Source organism: Rhamphochromis longiceps, linkage group LG3, assembly GCF_057381845.1.
Source record: "Rhamphochromis longiceps isolate RC_006_pf linkage group LG3, R_longiceps_female_GT1.1, whole genome shotgun sequence".
NCBI classification, from domain to species: Eukaryota; Metazoa; Chordata; class Actinopteri; order Cichliformes; family Cichlidae; genus Rhamphochromis; species Rhamphochromis longiceps.
Window position 1 is genome coordinate 2,155,989 of NC_140559.1, and position 16,434 is coordinate 2,172,422.

Below are 16,434 nucleotides of genomic sequence, written 5' to 3' on the forward strand. Positions count from 1 at the left end.
GGACACTCAGGTAAAGAGAGGGGCTGAGCTGTCAACTGATCACCACCTGGTGGTGAGTTGGATCAGGTGGCGGGCAGGACGCTGGACAGACCCGGTGCACCTAAACGCGTAGTGAGGGTGTGCTGGGAACATCTAGCAGAGGCCCCATTCCACGAGATCTTCAACGCACACCTCCGGCAGAGCTTCAACAGCATTCCCAGGGAGACTGGGGACACTGAGTCCGAAAGGACTATGTTCAGTATCTCCATTGCTGAAGCTGCTGCATTGAGCTGCGGCCGCAAGGTGGCTGGTGCCTGCCGTGGTGGTAACCCCGAACCAAATGGTGGACACCAGAGGTGAAAGGAGCCACCAGGCTGAAGAAGGAGTCCTATCGGGCTTGGTTAGCCTGTGGGACGCCGGAGGCAGCCGACAGGTATCGACAGGCCAAGCGGAATGCAGCTGAGGCAGTGGCTGAAGCAAAAACTAGGGTGTGGGAGGAGTATGGAGAGGCCATGGAAAAAGACTTTCGGACTGCCTCGAAGAGATTCTGGCAAACCGTCAGGCGTCTCAGGAGGGGAAAGCGGTGCTCTACCTACACTGTGTATAGTGCTGGCAGAGCGCTGCTGACGTCAACTGAAAAATTGTCAGGCGGTGGAAGGAATACTTCAAGGACCTCCTGAATCCCACTGACACGTCTTCCGAGGAGGAAGCAGAGTCTGGGGATGAGTGGAATGATCTGCCAATTTCTAGGGGGCGAGGTCACTGAGGCAGTTAAACAACTCCTTGGTGGCAGAGCCCCTGGTGTTGATGAGGTCCGCCCCGAGTTCCTGAAGGCTCTGGACGTTGTAGGGCTATCCTGGTTGACACGCCTCTACAATGTTGCATGGAGATCAGGGGCACACTCCTCAGCCTCCCTGGGAAAGTCTATGCCAGGGTGCTGGCATAGACTTTCCCAGATTTTCAAGATAAAACAGGACACATATTGAAACGCAAACCTGACACATGAACTTAACAAAAGACATCCAGGCATGAAACACATGAAGGGCAAGAGAGACTTAACAGAGGGGTTGAAAAGACAAGGGCAGACTAATAAGCAAATGAACAAAGAAAACCTAATGAGCTTAACCATACACTATGTGGGCGATCGTGGCTCAAGAGTTGGGAGTTCGCCTTGTAATCGGAAGGTTGCCGGTTCGAGCCTCGGCTTGGATAGTCTCAGTCGTTGTGTCCTTGGGCAAGACACTTCACCCGTTGCCTACTGGTGGTGGTCAGAGGGCCCGGTGGCGCCAGTGTCCGGCAGCCTCGCCTCTGTCAGTGCGCCCCAGGGTGGCTGTGGCTACAATGTAGCTTGCCATCACCAGTGTGTGAATGGGTGGATGACTGGATATGTAAAGCGCTTTGGGGTCCTTAGGGACTAGTAAAGCGCTATATAAATACAGGCCATTTACCATTTACTATAAACATCAAAATAAACTAAAACTCAAAACGCTGGGTCATAAGACCCAAGATCGTGACACTTTGAGGTGTGTGTGTGATCATCATCTGCAGCTTTGATCCACTGTGCTGTTGCTCTCTCTCCTTACATTCACATATAGGAGCTCAGGACAAACAAGGCAGGCAGTGCAGACATGACTTCAGATATATAAAAGTGAAGGCCGTCTCTCTGATGATGTCACAGAGCAGAGTCATTCTGTCCAATAAAGGATCTCAGATCAGCTGCTGCCATCTTGTGGCCACAGTTGGTTACTGTCTCTGAAAGTTGTCTCATGTTTCCTGTTGTCCTGCTAACAAAGGCTGGAGCTCATCATGCTGAGAGGGCAGCAGCATTTTGTGGCTCTTCACACATGTTCATTATATTCTGATGATCCTGGATGGAGACAAACTACAGATAAGTGTGTTCAGCCCAACTAGTTTATCTCATTACAGCAGTTTGATGTTTCCCTTTGAATCCCCCTGAAGATCCTGACAGTGAAGCACGTACATAATACTCCAGCCTTTCAACTCTGAGCTTATTTAGTTCTATTAATACACTGAAATCTCATTTGTGTCATGAAGAAAGTCTTTAATCAAACAGAATTCAAAGATCAGAAACATTTCATATATGGAGTTAAACATGAATCATTGTTTCAACAACATATTTATTGTTGTCATAAACAGACAAGAAGACAACAACAAACTGCTCCTCCCATTCAACACATGTCAGTCCATATCCCAGCAAACTAAATCATCTCCATTTACACATCAAATAGAAACATGAATCACTTGTAATGATTAGAAACTTGATAGAATTTCAAATCTAGTTTGGGGAGTCATTCAGTGAGAAACAGTGAAATGATTTTCCATGTGAGAAGGTGGACAGAAGAAACAGAAAGAAACAGTGAGAACTAAAAGAGAAACAAAGAGCTTTGGAACAACGGGGCAGCAGGAGGACAGCTGCAGTTTAACAGCTTCAACTCACTGACAGGAAACAACATTAGAAACATCATCATCCTCAACTCATCTGCTGCACTGACACTGACACCTTCAACGGCAACACCTTCACTGTATCATCAGTGTTAATGTATGGAAACATCCTGTGAGTGAAAGTGTGTGTGAAGGAATGTATGCGTGTGTTAGTATCAGGATCAGAGAACGACAGCTTTCCTCTGTTCCAGTCCAGATTCACTCTGATCCTCTGGAGCTTCTTCTCTACTGAGAGATCAGTGAGAGGAGCTGATGGCGAGTGTGTGTAGTACGTACCTAAACTGCACCCTATTACCCATAATCCAGACTGTATGTCTCCCTTCCTCTGCACAGACTCTGCTAACACACCGAGTCCCCACCATGTACTCTCTCCAACATCAACATCCCAGCTGTGAGTCCCTGAGTTAAAGCCCTCAGAGCCCAGAACTGAGAAGATTAATCCATTTAACCTCTCTGGATTATCAGGAAGCTGCTGCTTCTCTCCTTCTCTCACACTGGTCAGATCTTCAGACAGGATGAGGTTTGGATCAGCAGTGTTTGGGTCCAGAATGACAGGAGTGTAGGAGACCACGTCCTTCATGTTGTTCCAAATGTTGAAGGTCAGGTTGCCCAGGTGTTTGGCCTGGTCTATCAGAGCTCCTGAGGGCAGCTGTGGATCATCCAGCAGGGGGCAGCGCTGGACTCTTTCCACTGCAGCCTTGTAGTTGTGCAGGAATGAGACGTCTTCAGCTCTCAGCTCCTCCTCTGTGGCTCTGACTGTGTCTGAAAGAGCTGCTATCTCTCTGCTCAGAGCCTCCATCTTCTCCTTCATCATCCCACTCTTCTGCTCCTCTTCCTCCCTCAGTGCAGCCAGCCTGGCCTCCTCTTCCTCTGCGAGAAACTGGTGAAGCTTCTTAAACTGCTCCTTAATCTGCCTCTCTGTGTGTCGGGCCTGGACCTTAATGTGTTCTGCTGTTTGATCAAACTTCACTTGAACTTCTTCACAAACCTTTAACTTCTTCTTTAAGGGCTCCAGAGTTTCCTGAAGTTCCTTCTTGTGTTGTTGTGCAGCTTCATCGATGGGTCTGAATCTGTGATTGGTGTGATTTTCTGAGTCTCTGCAGACGAGACACACTAGCTGCTGATGGTCCAGACAGTAGAGTCTGAGTTTCTCAGAGTGCAAACTGCATAGAGCCTCTGAAGCTCTCTGATCTCTCTCCTGTAAGAACGACTCACACAGGTTCTTTAAAGCTCGGTTTAAAGGTGGTTCATAAACTGATATTTCCTTACAAACTGGACACTCGTGTGTTGGTCTCTCTCTCCACCATCTCTTCAAACAGTGTTCACAGAAGCTGTGGCTACATGACAGAAGAACAGGATCTCTGAAGACCTCCTGACAGACCGGACAGCAGAGATCCACCTCTGATCTGGAAGCCATTGAGTCTGTGAGTGAAGCTGAAAACAGCAGACAGGAAGTACAGTCAGTCCTGGCTCCCCTCCCTCCTCTACCACCTTCACTGAAACTTACTTTGAGTCGTGTTTTTGCTCAAACTCACATTCAGTGTGTGGAGCGTCAGCAGCTTGAAGCAGCAGTGTTGGAGTTTTCCACTTTTCTCTCCTGTAGCTGGACTCACTCAGAGGAAGCTGCTAGTTTGGTCTGAGCTCAGTATGATCGTCTGTGCGTCTCTCTGCACTGATGAAGAAGAACATCCTGTTTCCTGGTTTGTTGCATGTAAGTGACGTGAGGGATCGAGCTTCTTTCCACTTCCTGTTATAAATGTGTGAGTATGACAGCAGAGTGCAGATGTTCACTGCAAGTCAGGAAACAAAATCTTTTTTGAATCTCATACAATAAAGTGTGACTTAGCTGTTTGGCAGTTTTTATTTTAGACTGTTCTGGTTATTTGTCAGGTCCCCTTTAGTTGGAGTGTAGTGCTGTCACACAAATACAGGTGATGTTAAGGTGGATTTAATTTGTTGCAGATTTTGGGTCCTCTCACTGAAGTGCTAGCAGTTATTGTAACAGCATCAACATCAAATTCTGTCTGACACAAACAACGGCTCAAGATGGAGTTTAACCTTTGAGTTTAAGTCCTTGTCTTTATTCCCTCAATTTGACTTTCACTAATTCATAGACGATTTCAGTCAGAAATGTTGTTTATTACCGTTAAATAATATTAAAAATTCCTGCTGTGAATCGCTACCATATCGTGGTGGAGAGGTTTGTGTGTCCCAGGGATCCAAGAGGCTATTTTGTCCATGGGCTGGAGTTGCCCCTGGTGAGATGCGACGAGTTGGGGTGGGTATTCTAGTATCCCTCAGCTTGCTGCCTGTATATTTGGGTTTCTCCCAGTGGAGGGGAGGATTTGTTGCTTGCTCCTTCTGGTCGGGCGGGTCCTGACTGTCGTCTGCGCTTATGCGCCGAGTTGTGCTTCAGAGTACCCAGCTTTCTTGGAGTCCCGCCTAGGGACTCCAAGAAAGCTGGAGGCCACACATAATAGAGGACACACTCTTGACCTACTGATCTCCAAGGGCCTGAGCATTTCAAAGGTTACTGTGTCTGATGTGGGCGTGTCTGATCATTACTGTGTTTTCTTTGAAAGTAAAATCTCAGTCCACACAAATATATCAACAACAGTGATCACAAAACGGTGTATAATTGAACACAGTAGTGCAATTTTTAACCAGGTCTTCCCATTAACACCTGACCTGTCCAGAGGGTCAGTCAATGAGCTCGTCAATAGCTTCAATGCTAACATGTTAAATGTAATGGACACTATTGCTCCCATTAAGGTGAAGGTTATCTCTGGAAGGAAAAAGTCTCCATGGAGAAACTCCACACTGGTAAAAAATGAAAAAAGAGAGTGTAGGAAAGCTGAGCGCAGATGGAGAAAAACAAACCTCCAGGTTCACTATGACATCTATAAAGAGAAACTTCACAATTATAATTTACAACTGAGGAGTGCAAGGAGGTCCTACTTCTCTGACATCATCACTAAAAACAGCCATAATGCTCGGGTCTTATTTTCTACAGTTGACAGGCTAACAAACCCTTTTGTGTCAGTGGCAGCTGAACTTCATTCGACCATGGCCTGCAATGACTTTGCCAAATTCTTCACAGAAAAAATCCAAAAAATTAGACAAGCAATTGGTACATCAACAGCAGATCCAGGATATGTACTGTGTCCACCAAAAAACTGTTTAAACACCATGAAACAGTTTCACCCGATTAACAGCAAAGACCTGGAGGACATCTAAGGTCAACTGAACTCCTGCTCCTGCTGTTTAGATGTCCTGCCAACAAGTTTTTTCAAAAAGGTCTCAAAGACTTTAGAGTCAGACCTGTTACAGATCGTCAACTTTTCTTTATTATCAGGTGTGTTTCCAGAATCACTAAAAACTGCTGTAATAAAACCTATACTGAAAAAGGACAATCTTGACAAGACACAAATGAACAACTACAGGCCGATCTCAAATCTCCCATTTTTAAGTAAGATCATTGAAAAAGCAGTTTCTCAACAGCTCAGTTACTTCTTAAAACAGAATAACTACTACGATGCCTTCCAGTCAGGTTTTAGACAGAACCACAGCACTGAAACCGCTCTGACCAAAGTGTTTAATGACATATGTCTGAATACAGAACGTGAAAAAAATGTCAGTCCTAGTTTTACTGGATCTCAATGCAGCATTTGATACAGTTGACCACAACATATTACTCAAACGACTAGAGAACTGGACAGGTCTTTCAGGAACTGTACTAAACTGGTTCAAGACATACTTAGAAAACAGGAAATACTTTGTATCAATAGGTAACTTCACATCCGAGCAGACAAGTATCACATGTGGAGTTCCCCAAGGTTCCATCTTGGGACCCCTTCTGTTTAACATTTACATGCTCCCACTGGCACAGATTATAAAGAACAACAAAATAAACTATCATAGCTATGCAGATGACACACAAATATATATCACAATGTCACCAGGAGACCAAGGCCCTGTACAGGCTCTTGGTAAATGCATTGAGGAAATCAATGACTGGTTGTGCCACAATTTTCTCCAGCTAAACAAAAACAAAACTGAGGTAATAGTCTTTGGCGCCAAAGAAAAACGATTACAGGTCACCAGAGAATTTCAATCTATACATCTAAAAACCACAAACCAGGCGAGCAATTTGGGTGTAGTGATGGATGCAGACCTAAACTTAGAAAAACACATTAAGACAATAACAAAGTCAGCTTACTATCACCTCAAGAATATATCAAGGATAAAAGATCTGATGTCTCAACAGGACCTGGAAAAACTAGTCCATGCATTCATCTTTAGTAGGCTTGATTACTGTAACAGCATCTTTACAGGTCTACCTAAAAAATCAGTCAGACATCTACAGCTCATTCAGAACTCTGCTGCTCGAGTCCTCACTAAGACCAAAAAAGTGGACCACATCAGTCCAGCTCCGAGGTCTTTACACTGGCTGCCTGTCCGTCAGAGGATAGACTTTAAAGTTCTAATGTTGGCCTATAAAGCTCTGAATGGTTTAGGACCAAAATACATCAGTGACCTCCTGACCCAGTATGAACCTTCCAGATCCCTCAGGTCATCTGGATCCGGTCTTTTATCAGTTCCCAGAGTCAGAACCAGACACGGAGAAGCTGCATTCAGCTTTTATGCTCCTTATATCTGGAAGATGGCGGCGCGCACAGACGCAGCGGCCCGGAGCTCCTACACTTTTGCACTTTTGGTGGTACTGTGTATTATTTCACACAGTCTGGGGTTACTTCAATACAACAGAGATGATCTACTACAACTAAGCCGTGGAGATCTTCAACTAACATCCGAGTATCTCATCCCCCCGGAGATCGTTAAGCAACCCCCGGGGCTACCCGCAACAGCAAGCCGCAGGAAGGGACGTTGCGAGCGGAGGCAGAAGAGAGGCAAGCGGGGAGGCCTGTGGGCACGGCTAAAGACTAGTCCATTTAAACCACCACTCCCGATCATATTCCTCTCCAACGCCCGTTCAATCCGTTACAAACTGGATGAAATACGACTGCAGATCGCCACTCGACGGACTTTTAATAACTGTTCGTGCATGATTTTCACTGAAACCTGGCTGGACAGCGCCATTCCCGATGCGGCTATCGATCTAGCAGGCCGCACCGCCTATCGAGCCGACAGGTCTGCGGACTCGGGTAAGAAGACTGGCGGGGGGCTGTGCATCTATATTAACAACCTTTGGTGCACGAACGTCACGGTAACGGAAAAACTGTGCAGTACAGAGGTAGAACTGTTGGTGTTAAAGTGCCGTCCATTCTATCTCCCTCGGGAATTTTCTGCCGTTTACATCTGCGCTGTTTACATTCCACCAGATGCTAATGCTAAGCTAGCGTTAGCACAATTGAGCAGCAGCATCAATAACAGCCTGGTAGCACACCCGGACAGTGTCTTTATTGCGGCTGGGGATTTTAACCACGCGGACCTGAAATCTGTACTTCACAATTTCCACCGTAATGTGAAGTGTGCTACCAGAGGAGATGGAACGTTGGACCAGGTGTACACCAACATGGCGAATGCGTACAGAGCCCAGGCTTATCCCCACCTGGGTCTGTCAGACCATCTCTCCCTTCTGCTACACCCAATATACACACAAAAGATCAAGAGCACTGGGATTACAACCAAAACCGTGAGAACATGGCCACAGGACGCTATTCCGATGCTTCAGGACTGTTTCCACTGCACAGACTGGGATGTATTCAAGGTGCAGGACACTGACAATCGTGTCGCATTGGACAGTTACACCTCCACTGTCTTGGACTACATCTGTTTCTGTGTGGACAATGTAACAACTTGGAAACGATTCCGTGTGTTCCCTAATAATCCACCCTGGATGACACACGGAGTTCAACAACTTATTCGAACAAGGAACAACGCTTTCAAATCCGGGGACCAGGAGGCATACAGTGCTGCCAGGGCCAACCTGAGAAGAGGCATCAAGACTGCCAAGCAGCAGCACAGGAGGCGTATCGAGGCCAGGTTTGAGAACAACACAAACCCAAGGCAGGTCTGGGAGGGCATCAGGGCTATCACGGACTACAAAAGAAGAACACCATCACCCTCAGCCGACAGTTCTACTCTGGCTGAGGATCTAAATCTCTTTTATGCCCGTTTTGACAGGGAGAACACCGACCCTGTCCTGTCCCCTCTCCCCTCAACCGACCCTGCTCCAGTCCTGAGCACTCATGAGCTGAGGCGTGTGTTCCGGAGCATTAACACCAGGAAGGCGGCCGGGCCGGATGGAGTGCTGGGCCGGGTGCTAAAAGACTGTGCTGCGGACCTGGCGGACGTCTTCACCTCTATATATAACACCTCGTTGTCCTGTTCACTGGTACCATCCTGTTTCAAAGCAGCAACCAACGTTCCCATCCCAAAACAGTCAAATGTCACATGTCTGAACGATTTCAGACCTGTGGCACTCACCCCCATTCCCGCCAAATGCCTGGAGAGACTGGTCATTAAACACATCAGAGCTGCTTTTCCACCATCCCTGGACTCGCACCAGTTTGCATACAGGGAGAACCGATCAACCGAGGATGCGATCGCCACAGTGCTGCACACATTACTGAAGCACTTGGAACACAGGAACACCTATGCACGGCTCCTCTTTGTAGACTACAGCTCGGCTTTTAATACCATCCGGCCATACAAACTCCGTCCCAAACTCCACCAACTGGGACTTAACTCCTCTCTGTGCAACTGGATTGTGGACTTCCTCACTAACCGTAGACAGAGTGTCAGAGTGGGTAAGAACACCTCTTCCACCCTTGTGGTCAACACCGGTGCCCCTCAGGGGTGTGTTCTGAGCCCTCTGCTACACACTCTCTTCACCCATGACTGTATTTCCTCCTGCGCGTCCAATCTCATTGTTAAGTTTGCAGATGACACTACAGTGCTCGGACTTATATCCAACAATGATGAGACAAACTATAGGACAGAGGTGCAACAACTAGAGTCATGGTGCCACGACAATAACTTGGTCTTAAACACCAAAAAGACCAAGGAGATCATTGTAGATTTCCGGAAGAGGGGCCATAACAACCATCTGCCTCTCTTCATTGGCAGTGAGGCGGTGGAGAGGGTGAGCAGTTTTAAATTCTTGGGGGTAACTGTGACCGAGGACCTGTCCTGGGGCAACCATATCACCTCAGTTGTACGGAAGGCCCAACAGCGCCTCTACTACCTGAGGAGACTGCGGAGCGCACACATTCCCAGATCTCTGATGTTGAACTTCTACAACTGTGCCATCAGCAGCGTTCTGACGTATGGATTTCTAGTGTGGTTCCCCAGCTGCACCAAGGCCGATCAGCAAGCACTCCAGCGGGTGGTGAAAGAAGCTGGCAGAATTATTGGAACAAGTCTGCCAGAGATCAGTAATATCTTCCCCACTCGCTGTCTGAGGAGGGTGCACAGTATCCTGCGGGACCAACATCACCCTGCGCGCCACCTTTTCCATCTGCTGCCCTCAGGGAGAAGGTACAGGTCTATACAGGCCAGAACATCCAGACTGGCCAACAGCCTGTATCCACAGGCTGTGAGGCTCCTGAACTCTCTGCCCCCCTCTCACGGACAATAACCATATCCAACTTCTTAATAGCAATGAACTGGTCTGCATTGGTGCATCATATCTTTATTCTCTTCCCCCTCCTGCCCCCCCCCTTTCTTAAATAGATAACTATCATATCTGATATCATATCTCACAGTACAATAATATTGAATGGGTTGCATTGTTGTATTTTGTCATGTTTCTCAGGTCTTTGTCTGAATTTCTACGAACATTATTGCTAAGGATTGTCTTATTGCATTGGAGTCACACTGGGTTAAATATGTACACTTGGGTTTTAAGGGGTATTTATTATTTTCTTCTTTTTTTTGGGTTGTATGGAAGCCCCAAACGCAATTTCATTGTTCTTGACAATGACAATAAATAAATAAATACTAAATAAAAATAAAAATACAAACTCCCAGAAAGCCTCAGATCAGCTGAAACACTCAGTTTATTTAAATCCAGGTTGAAGACTCACCTATTCTCAGCTGCATTTGAATAAAGCACCAAATCCACACTTTTAAGCTTAAATTTCAAAACTTACATTAACTACTGATTTTATCTACTGTTCTGATTTTATCTGTTTTGATTTTATATACTGTTTTGTTTGTTTGTTTGTTTGTTTGTTTGTTAAGTGGGTTAGAGCTCTGGGTAGCTCCCCAGCTGGGTCTAGACTGGGTCTAGAGAGTATTTTAAATTCAGGGAATTTAAAATAGAAAGTAGCTCGTCCACAGAAGGACTGGTAGCTCCCCTTACGATAAGGGTTCAGATCGCGCGAACAGGTGTGAATGTGAATGTGTGTGTTTAGTTAGTTTGTTTGTTTGCTTGTTTTAATCAATTTTAAATCATGATTTTTATTTGTTTTTGTTTCTAATGTCTCTGTAAAGCACTTTGAATCACCTTGTTGTTGAATTGTGCTATACAAATAAATTTGCCTTGCCTTGCCTTGCCTTGGAGTGCTGAAGGGCGCTCTGCCTGGGGACTCTTTTGTCCTACTGGGAGACTTCATGTGGGCAACGACAGTAAGATCTGGAGAGGCATTATTAGGAGGAATTGCCTCTCCAGATCGGAATTCGAGCAGTGTTTTGTTGTTGGACTACTGTACAAACCACAGATTGGCCAAAACAAACATAAGAGTGCCCATAAGGACACTCTATTTTCTGGACACTCGGGTAATGCGTGGTTTCCCTCCATAGGCTTCCTGTTAAATCCAGAATTGAATTCAAAATCCTGCTCCTCACATACAAGGTCTTAAATGATCAGGCCCCATCTTATCTTAATGACCTTGTAGTACCATATCACCCTATTAGAGCACTTCACTCTCGCTCTGCAGGCCTACTTGTTGTTCCTAGAGTATTTAAAAGTAGACTGGGAGGGAGAGCCTTCAGTTTTCAGGCCCCTCTTCTGTGGAACCAGCTTCCAGTTTGGATTCGGGAGACAGACACTATCTCTACTTTCAAGATTAGGCTTAAAACTTTCCTTTTTGCTAAAGCTTATAGTTAGGGCTGGACCAGGTGACCCTGAATCCTCCCTTAGTTATGCTGCAATAGACGTAGGCTGCCGGGGATTCCCATGATGCACTGGGTGATTCTTCTTCACTCACTATGTGTTAATAGACCTCTCTGCATTGATTCATATCTGTTTTTAACCTCTGTCTCTCTTCCACAGCATGTCTTTATCCTGTTTTCCTTCTCTCACCCCAACTGGTTGCAGCAGATGGCTCCGCCCCTCCCTGAGCCTGGTTCTGCCGGAGGTTTCTTCCTGTTAAAAGGATTTTTTCCTTCCCACTGTCGCCAAAGTGCTTGCTCATAGGGGGGTCATATGATTGTTGGGCTTTTCTCTGTATCTACTGTACAATATAAAGCGCCTTGAGGTGACTTTTGTTGTGATTTTGGGCTATGTAAATAACATTGAATTGAATTGAATTGAATAAAGAGAGGGCCTGAGCTGTCAACTGATCATCACCTGGTGGGGAGTTGGATCAGGTGATCGAGGAGGACACTGGACAGACCTGGCGCACCTAAACCTATAGTAAGGATTTGCTGGGAGTTCCTAGGAGAGGCCCCAGTCCGCGAGATCTTCAACACACACCTCCACATACCTTCAGCAGCATTTCGAGGGAGACTGGGGACACTGAGTCTGAATGGTCCATGTTCAGCACCTCCATTGCCGAAGCTGCTGCACTGACCTACATCCACAAGGTGGTCGGTGCCTGCCGTGGTGGTCACCCCGAACCAAATGGTGGACACCAGAGGTGAAAGGAGCCACCAGGCTGAAGAAGGAGTCCTATCGGGCTTGGTTAGCCTGTGGGACTCCGGAGGCAGCCGACAGGTATCGACAGGCCAAGCGGAATGCAGCTCGGGCAGTGGTTGAAGCAAAAACTCGGGTGTGGGAGGAGTTCGGAGGGGCCATGGAAATGGAAATAGTTAATTTCTGTATTATATGATTTATTTATTACATTTTATGTGGAGTGAATAAATAAAAGTATATTTACCATGGGCCTTGGAGACAAAGCACGTACAAACTCCAAAACCTGTACAAACCCTGAAGCACTTAAAAACTCCAAAACACGTAAAAACTCGAAAACACGTAAAAACTGCGAAGCACGTACAAAACACAACAGAAGTACTCCAGGATGCTAGGCGCAGTGATGACCTTTTGTTACCTAGTGGCTACACAAGCCAGGAAGTACCAACGACCAGATTTGGTGTGTGGTAGTAGCAGGTAAATGAACATTTTCTTAAATTACACAAACAATACACATATGCTTTCAATTGTGTAATTTAAGTGATCTAGGTAGCTCTGTTTTGGAAGTTCAGTTAACCCTAGAAATGTGTTTTGGAGTTTGTACGTGCTTTGTCTCTAGGGGCCACCACATATTTATATATAAACATATATAAATAAAACCACTTTTTTTTTTACATTAGTAATTCCTTTTGTGCATAATTTTATGTTCTTGTTAATTATAAATTAATTGCAGCAACAAAACAACCTGAAGAGCCGGTTGGGAGCTGAAAGAGCCAGTTCTCTAAAAAGAGCTGGAAATCCCATCACTGGCACCTCATTTCTAAGGCCAAGCACCATATTCCGCATAATGACCTGGAAAAACGTATTCATGCACTCGTGACTTCCAGCTCTCTTACTACAGCTCTCTTTACATTGGCCTTTTCTCCTCCCTTCTCCTTAGACTGTAGACTCTCCAGAATGCTGTGGCACACCTTTTGACGGGTAGCAGGAAATTTTCTTCCATTATTCCTGTTCTTGCTGACTTGCACTGGCTGCCAGTTAAATACTGTATTCATTTTAAAATACTACTCTTCACGTACAAAATTATCAATAATTTGGCGCTGAGCTACCTCAATGAGTGTCTTTGATTACACACTCCTGTCAGAGCACTTAGATCTGCTACTCAACTTCTTCTGCAGCATCCTCATTCTCGGCTGAAGTCTCGGAGCGACCATGTGTTTGCTGTAGCTGCCCCAGTCTTATGGAACAATCTTCCTGTTGCGTCTGACTCTATGCCATTGTTTGAATCACGGATAAAGACTTATTTATTTAATATTGCTTTTCCACCTAGCTAATATTTGGTGTGCGTTGATACATTTTTATCCATTATGCTTTCTTAACTACTTCTATGTATTATGGTTGTCATGGTTTTATAATTGATACGTGCCAAATGCTTTCTCTTATCGCTCCCTTCTCCTTTTTCCTGTTGTCAAGCACCTTGGTATACCCTTGGGTTTTTTAGTGTGTTTTACAAAGAAAGTTTATTATTATTATTTGCGTTGGGTGAATGCTGAGTATTTGTATATGTGTGCACAGGGATGGAAATGCACATTTGTGTCTCTGTGTGCCTGTCTGTCTGTGTCCATATGTCAGGTCAGGTCTTAGACTCCACCTCTCTGGGAACATCTCAGGCCCTCCAAAGTATGGAAGTCTATCTCCCCTCATCACACCGCCTGCCGGTGGCTGATGCCCTCAGGCGTCAGTGTGTTGGTGGTTCTTGGTGTCCGGGGCTCAGGTATGTACCGGCTAACTGCCTGTGGCTGCTTGGCGAAGCCTGGCGCCCGGGGAGTGGGGGGGCCCTCAGGCCTCTGGGCCTGCAGCTCGGTTCACTTTGGCACAGGTGGCTGCCGGCAGAGCCCGTGGGCACACGACTGCAACCCCCTCTGGCCTCTGCTCCATGGCTGCTGTGGGACCCCTCATTTGGGGCTCTCCTCAGCTCTTCCCAGGAGGGTGGCACAGATGCCTCTCCGGTGGTCCTCCTCGGGCTCTCGCACTGTGGGGCCTGGATCTCCTCCATGCCTGCTTCATGCCCTGGGGGACGGGGCTATGGCTCCCCACACACTCCTCAAACAGAACGCTACATAGAGAAGCCTTTTGAATACAAGCACGCTGATCCACACAGGTGTGCACAGTTCATAGACACAAACTACACCTTTCTTGACTGCTACCTCAAAGCACAGTGTGCGGTGTCATCCCCTCGAAACTTTCCATGAAGCTTGTCGACCTTGGGCTGGGAACACCGATCTGCAGATGGATTCTAAACTTCCTCACAAACAGGCCCCAGGTGGTGAGAGTTGGTAAGCACACCTCATCACTCATCCTAAACACAGGTACGCCACAGGGTTGTGTGCTTAGCCCCCCTCCTATATTCCCTGTTCACACACGACTGTGTTGCTAAACAAGAGTCCAACATCATCATCAAGTTTGCGGATGACACAACCATCATAGGCCTCATCACAGGCAATGATGAGACGGCCTATAGAGAGGAGGTGATGTACGCTGTACGAGTGGTGGCTGGAAAATAACCTGACTCTCAACATCAGCAAAACTAGAGAGATGATAGTGGAATACTGGAAACGACCAGTCAGAGAACACCAGCCCATCCACATCAACGGTGTCAAGGTCGAAAGGGTCAGCAGCTTCAAATTCCTTGGAGTCAACATCACCGAGACGTATCCTGGACCCTTGACACAGACACTGCTATCAGGAATGCTCGCCAGCGGCTTTACTTCCTGAGGAGGCTGAGGAAGTTTAGCATGAACGCCAACATCACCTCAAATTTTTCCAGGTGTGCAATTGAGAGCTTGCTGACGAGCTACATCACAGTTTGGTACGGAAGCTGCTCTGCCAGCAGCCGTAAATCACTACAGAGGGTGGCGAAGGCAGCAGAGCACATCACTGGCACGAGGCTTCCTGCCATTCAGGACATTTATTTCCAGCGATGCCTCCGTAAAGCACACAGCATCATCAAGGACCACAGCCACCCAGCACATCAGCTGTTCTCCTTGTTACCATCTGGCAGACGTTACAGGAGTCTGTCTGCTCGGACTACAAGACTAAAGAACAGTTTTTACCATCAAGCCATAAGACACCTCAACCACAACACTTAAACACACACAACACAGCACTCAGAAGCTACCCTGCAGCTTCACAAGTACTCTGTATAATCTGCACCGATCACTCCACTTTATTGTTATTGATATTTATATTTAAAAGTGCAATACTGTAATTTTCTGCTTTGTATTCCTGTGCAATATCCCATCTGCCCTCCTGTCATATTTCTTTTCAAGATTTTCTTATTTAATCACTAGTGTACATATATTTATATTTATAGATATGAAAGAAAGTCACCACGCACGCGCTATGATGCATTCACGGTACATGGGAAAACTCAGCATTTAACAAAACAGTAAAACTTCAAATTAGAATAAAAACAGAATACAATTGGCAGTAAAATAACCATGGGTTACACTCTCCCCCTCTAAACGGCATGAGTCCCTTCATGCATCGTTGACCAACTGGGGCCTGGTAAAGGTGACACGACAGTTTTGGAGAATGCAACACCTAAGGTTTGGAAAAAGGAGCTAATAGCCAAGGTCAGCGGCTCTCCTAACTCATCATAAGTGAATTTCTGAGGTGGGCGTCTTTCTCTGTCAGAGCGCCTCAACCTCACTGGTTCTGTAGCACCAGCATCAGTACTAACAGCATCATCATTAATGACTGCAGGCTCTGGTGGAGTGAAATCTGCATCAGTCATGGTAGGTGTCAAGTTGGGCTCGAGAATGTCAATCACAACATGGTCTGAAGACCTAGCATCGGAAGGAACATAGTCCACATGACTTGTGTTAGAGACTTCAGGTTGTGTCAAGGTAGGTTTTCCAATATCAGGTAAGGACGTTTCCGGTACAGCAGTGTCAGGGGATGATACAGGGGGATGACTGTCCAATTGCTGTTGGGCTTTAGGATGAGCTGACTCAATTTGAATGTGAGGGGCTTTTGTGATGATTTGTGGATTCCATGTGCCAAAACATAATTCCTCTTCATCACTCATCTCATCACTGTACTCTCCTCCATTATCCTTGTCGTTGCCTTTTGTGCAGTTTGGTTTACTCCTGGTCCTCATTTTCCTTTGA

General features: G+C 46.2%; 2 protein-coding genes across 2 annotated transcripts in view; one reads left to right on the forward strand and one right to left on the reverse strand.

Moving 5' to 3' along the window:
- LOC146672509 (nuclear factor 7, brain-like) overlaps positions 1–16,434 on the forward strand; it is a 190,792-nt gene that overhangs the window by 32,912 nt on the left and 141,446 nt on the right. The window lies entirely within an intron of this gene.
- On the reverse strand, positions 2,144–4,321 carry LOC146672511 (nuclear factor 7, brain-like). Its single transcript, XM_085385811.1, has one exon. It carries the CDS (start codon positions 3,857–3,859, stop codon positions 2,471–2,473), a length of 1,389 nt encoding a protein of 462 aa, XP_085241937.1. The 5' UTR covers positions 3,860–4,321; the 3' UTR covers positions 2,144–2,470.

What these genes read in the sequence shown, in the direction of transcription:
- LOC146672511 (XM_085385811.1), bottom strand. Translation starts at nt 3,859, where the DNA reads ATGGCTTCCAGATCAGAGGTGGATCTCTGCTGTCCGGTCTGTCAGGAG.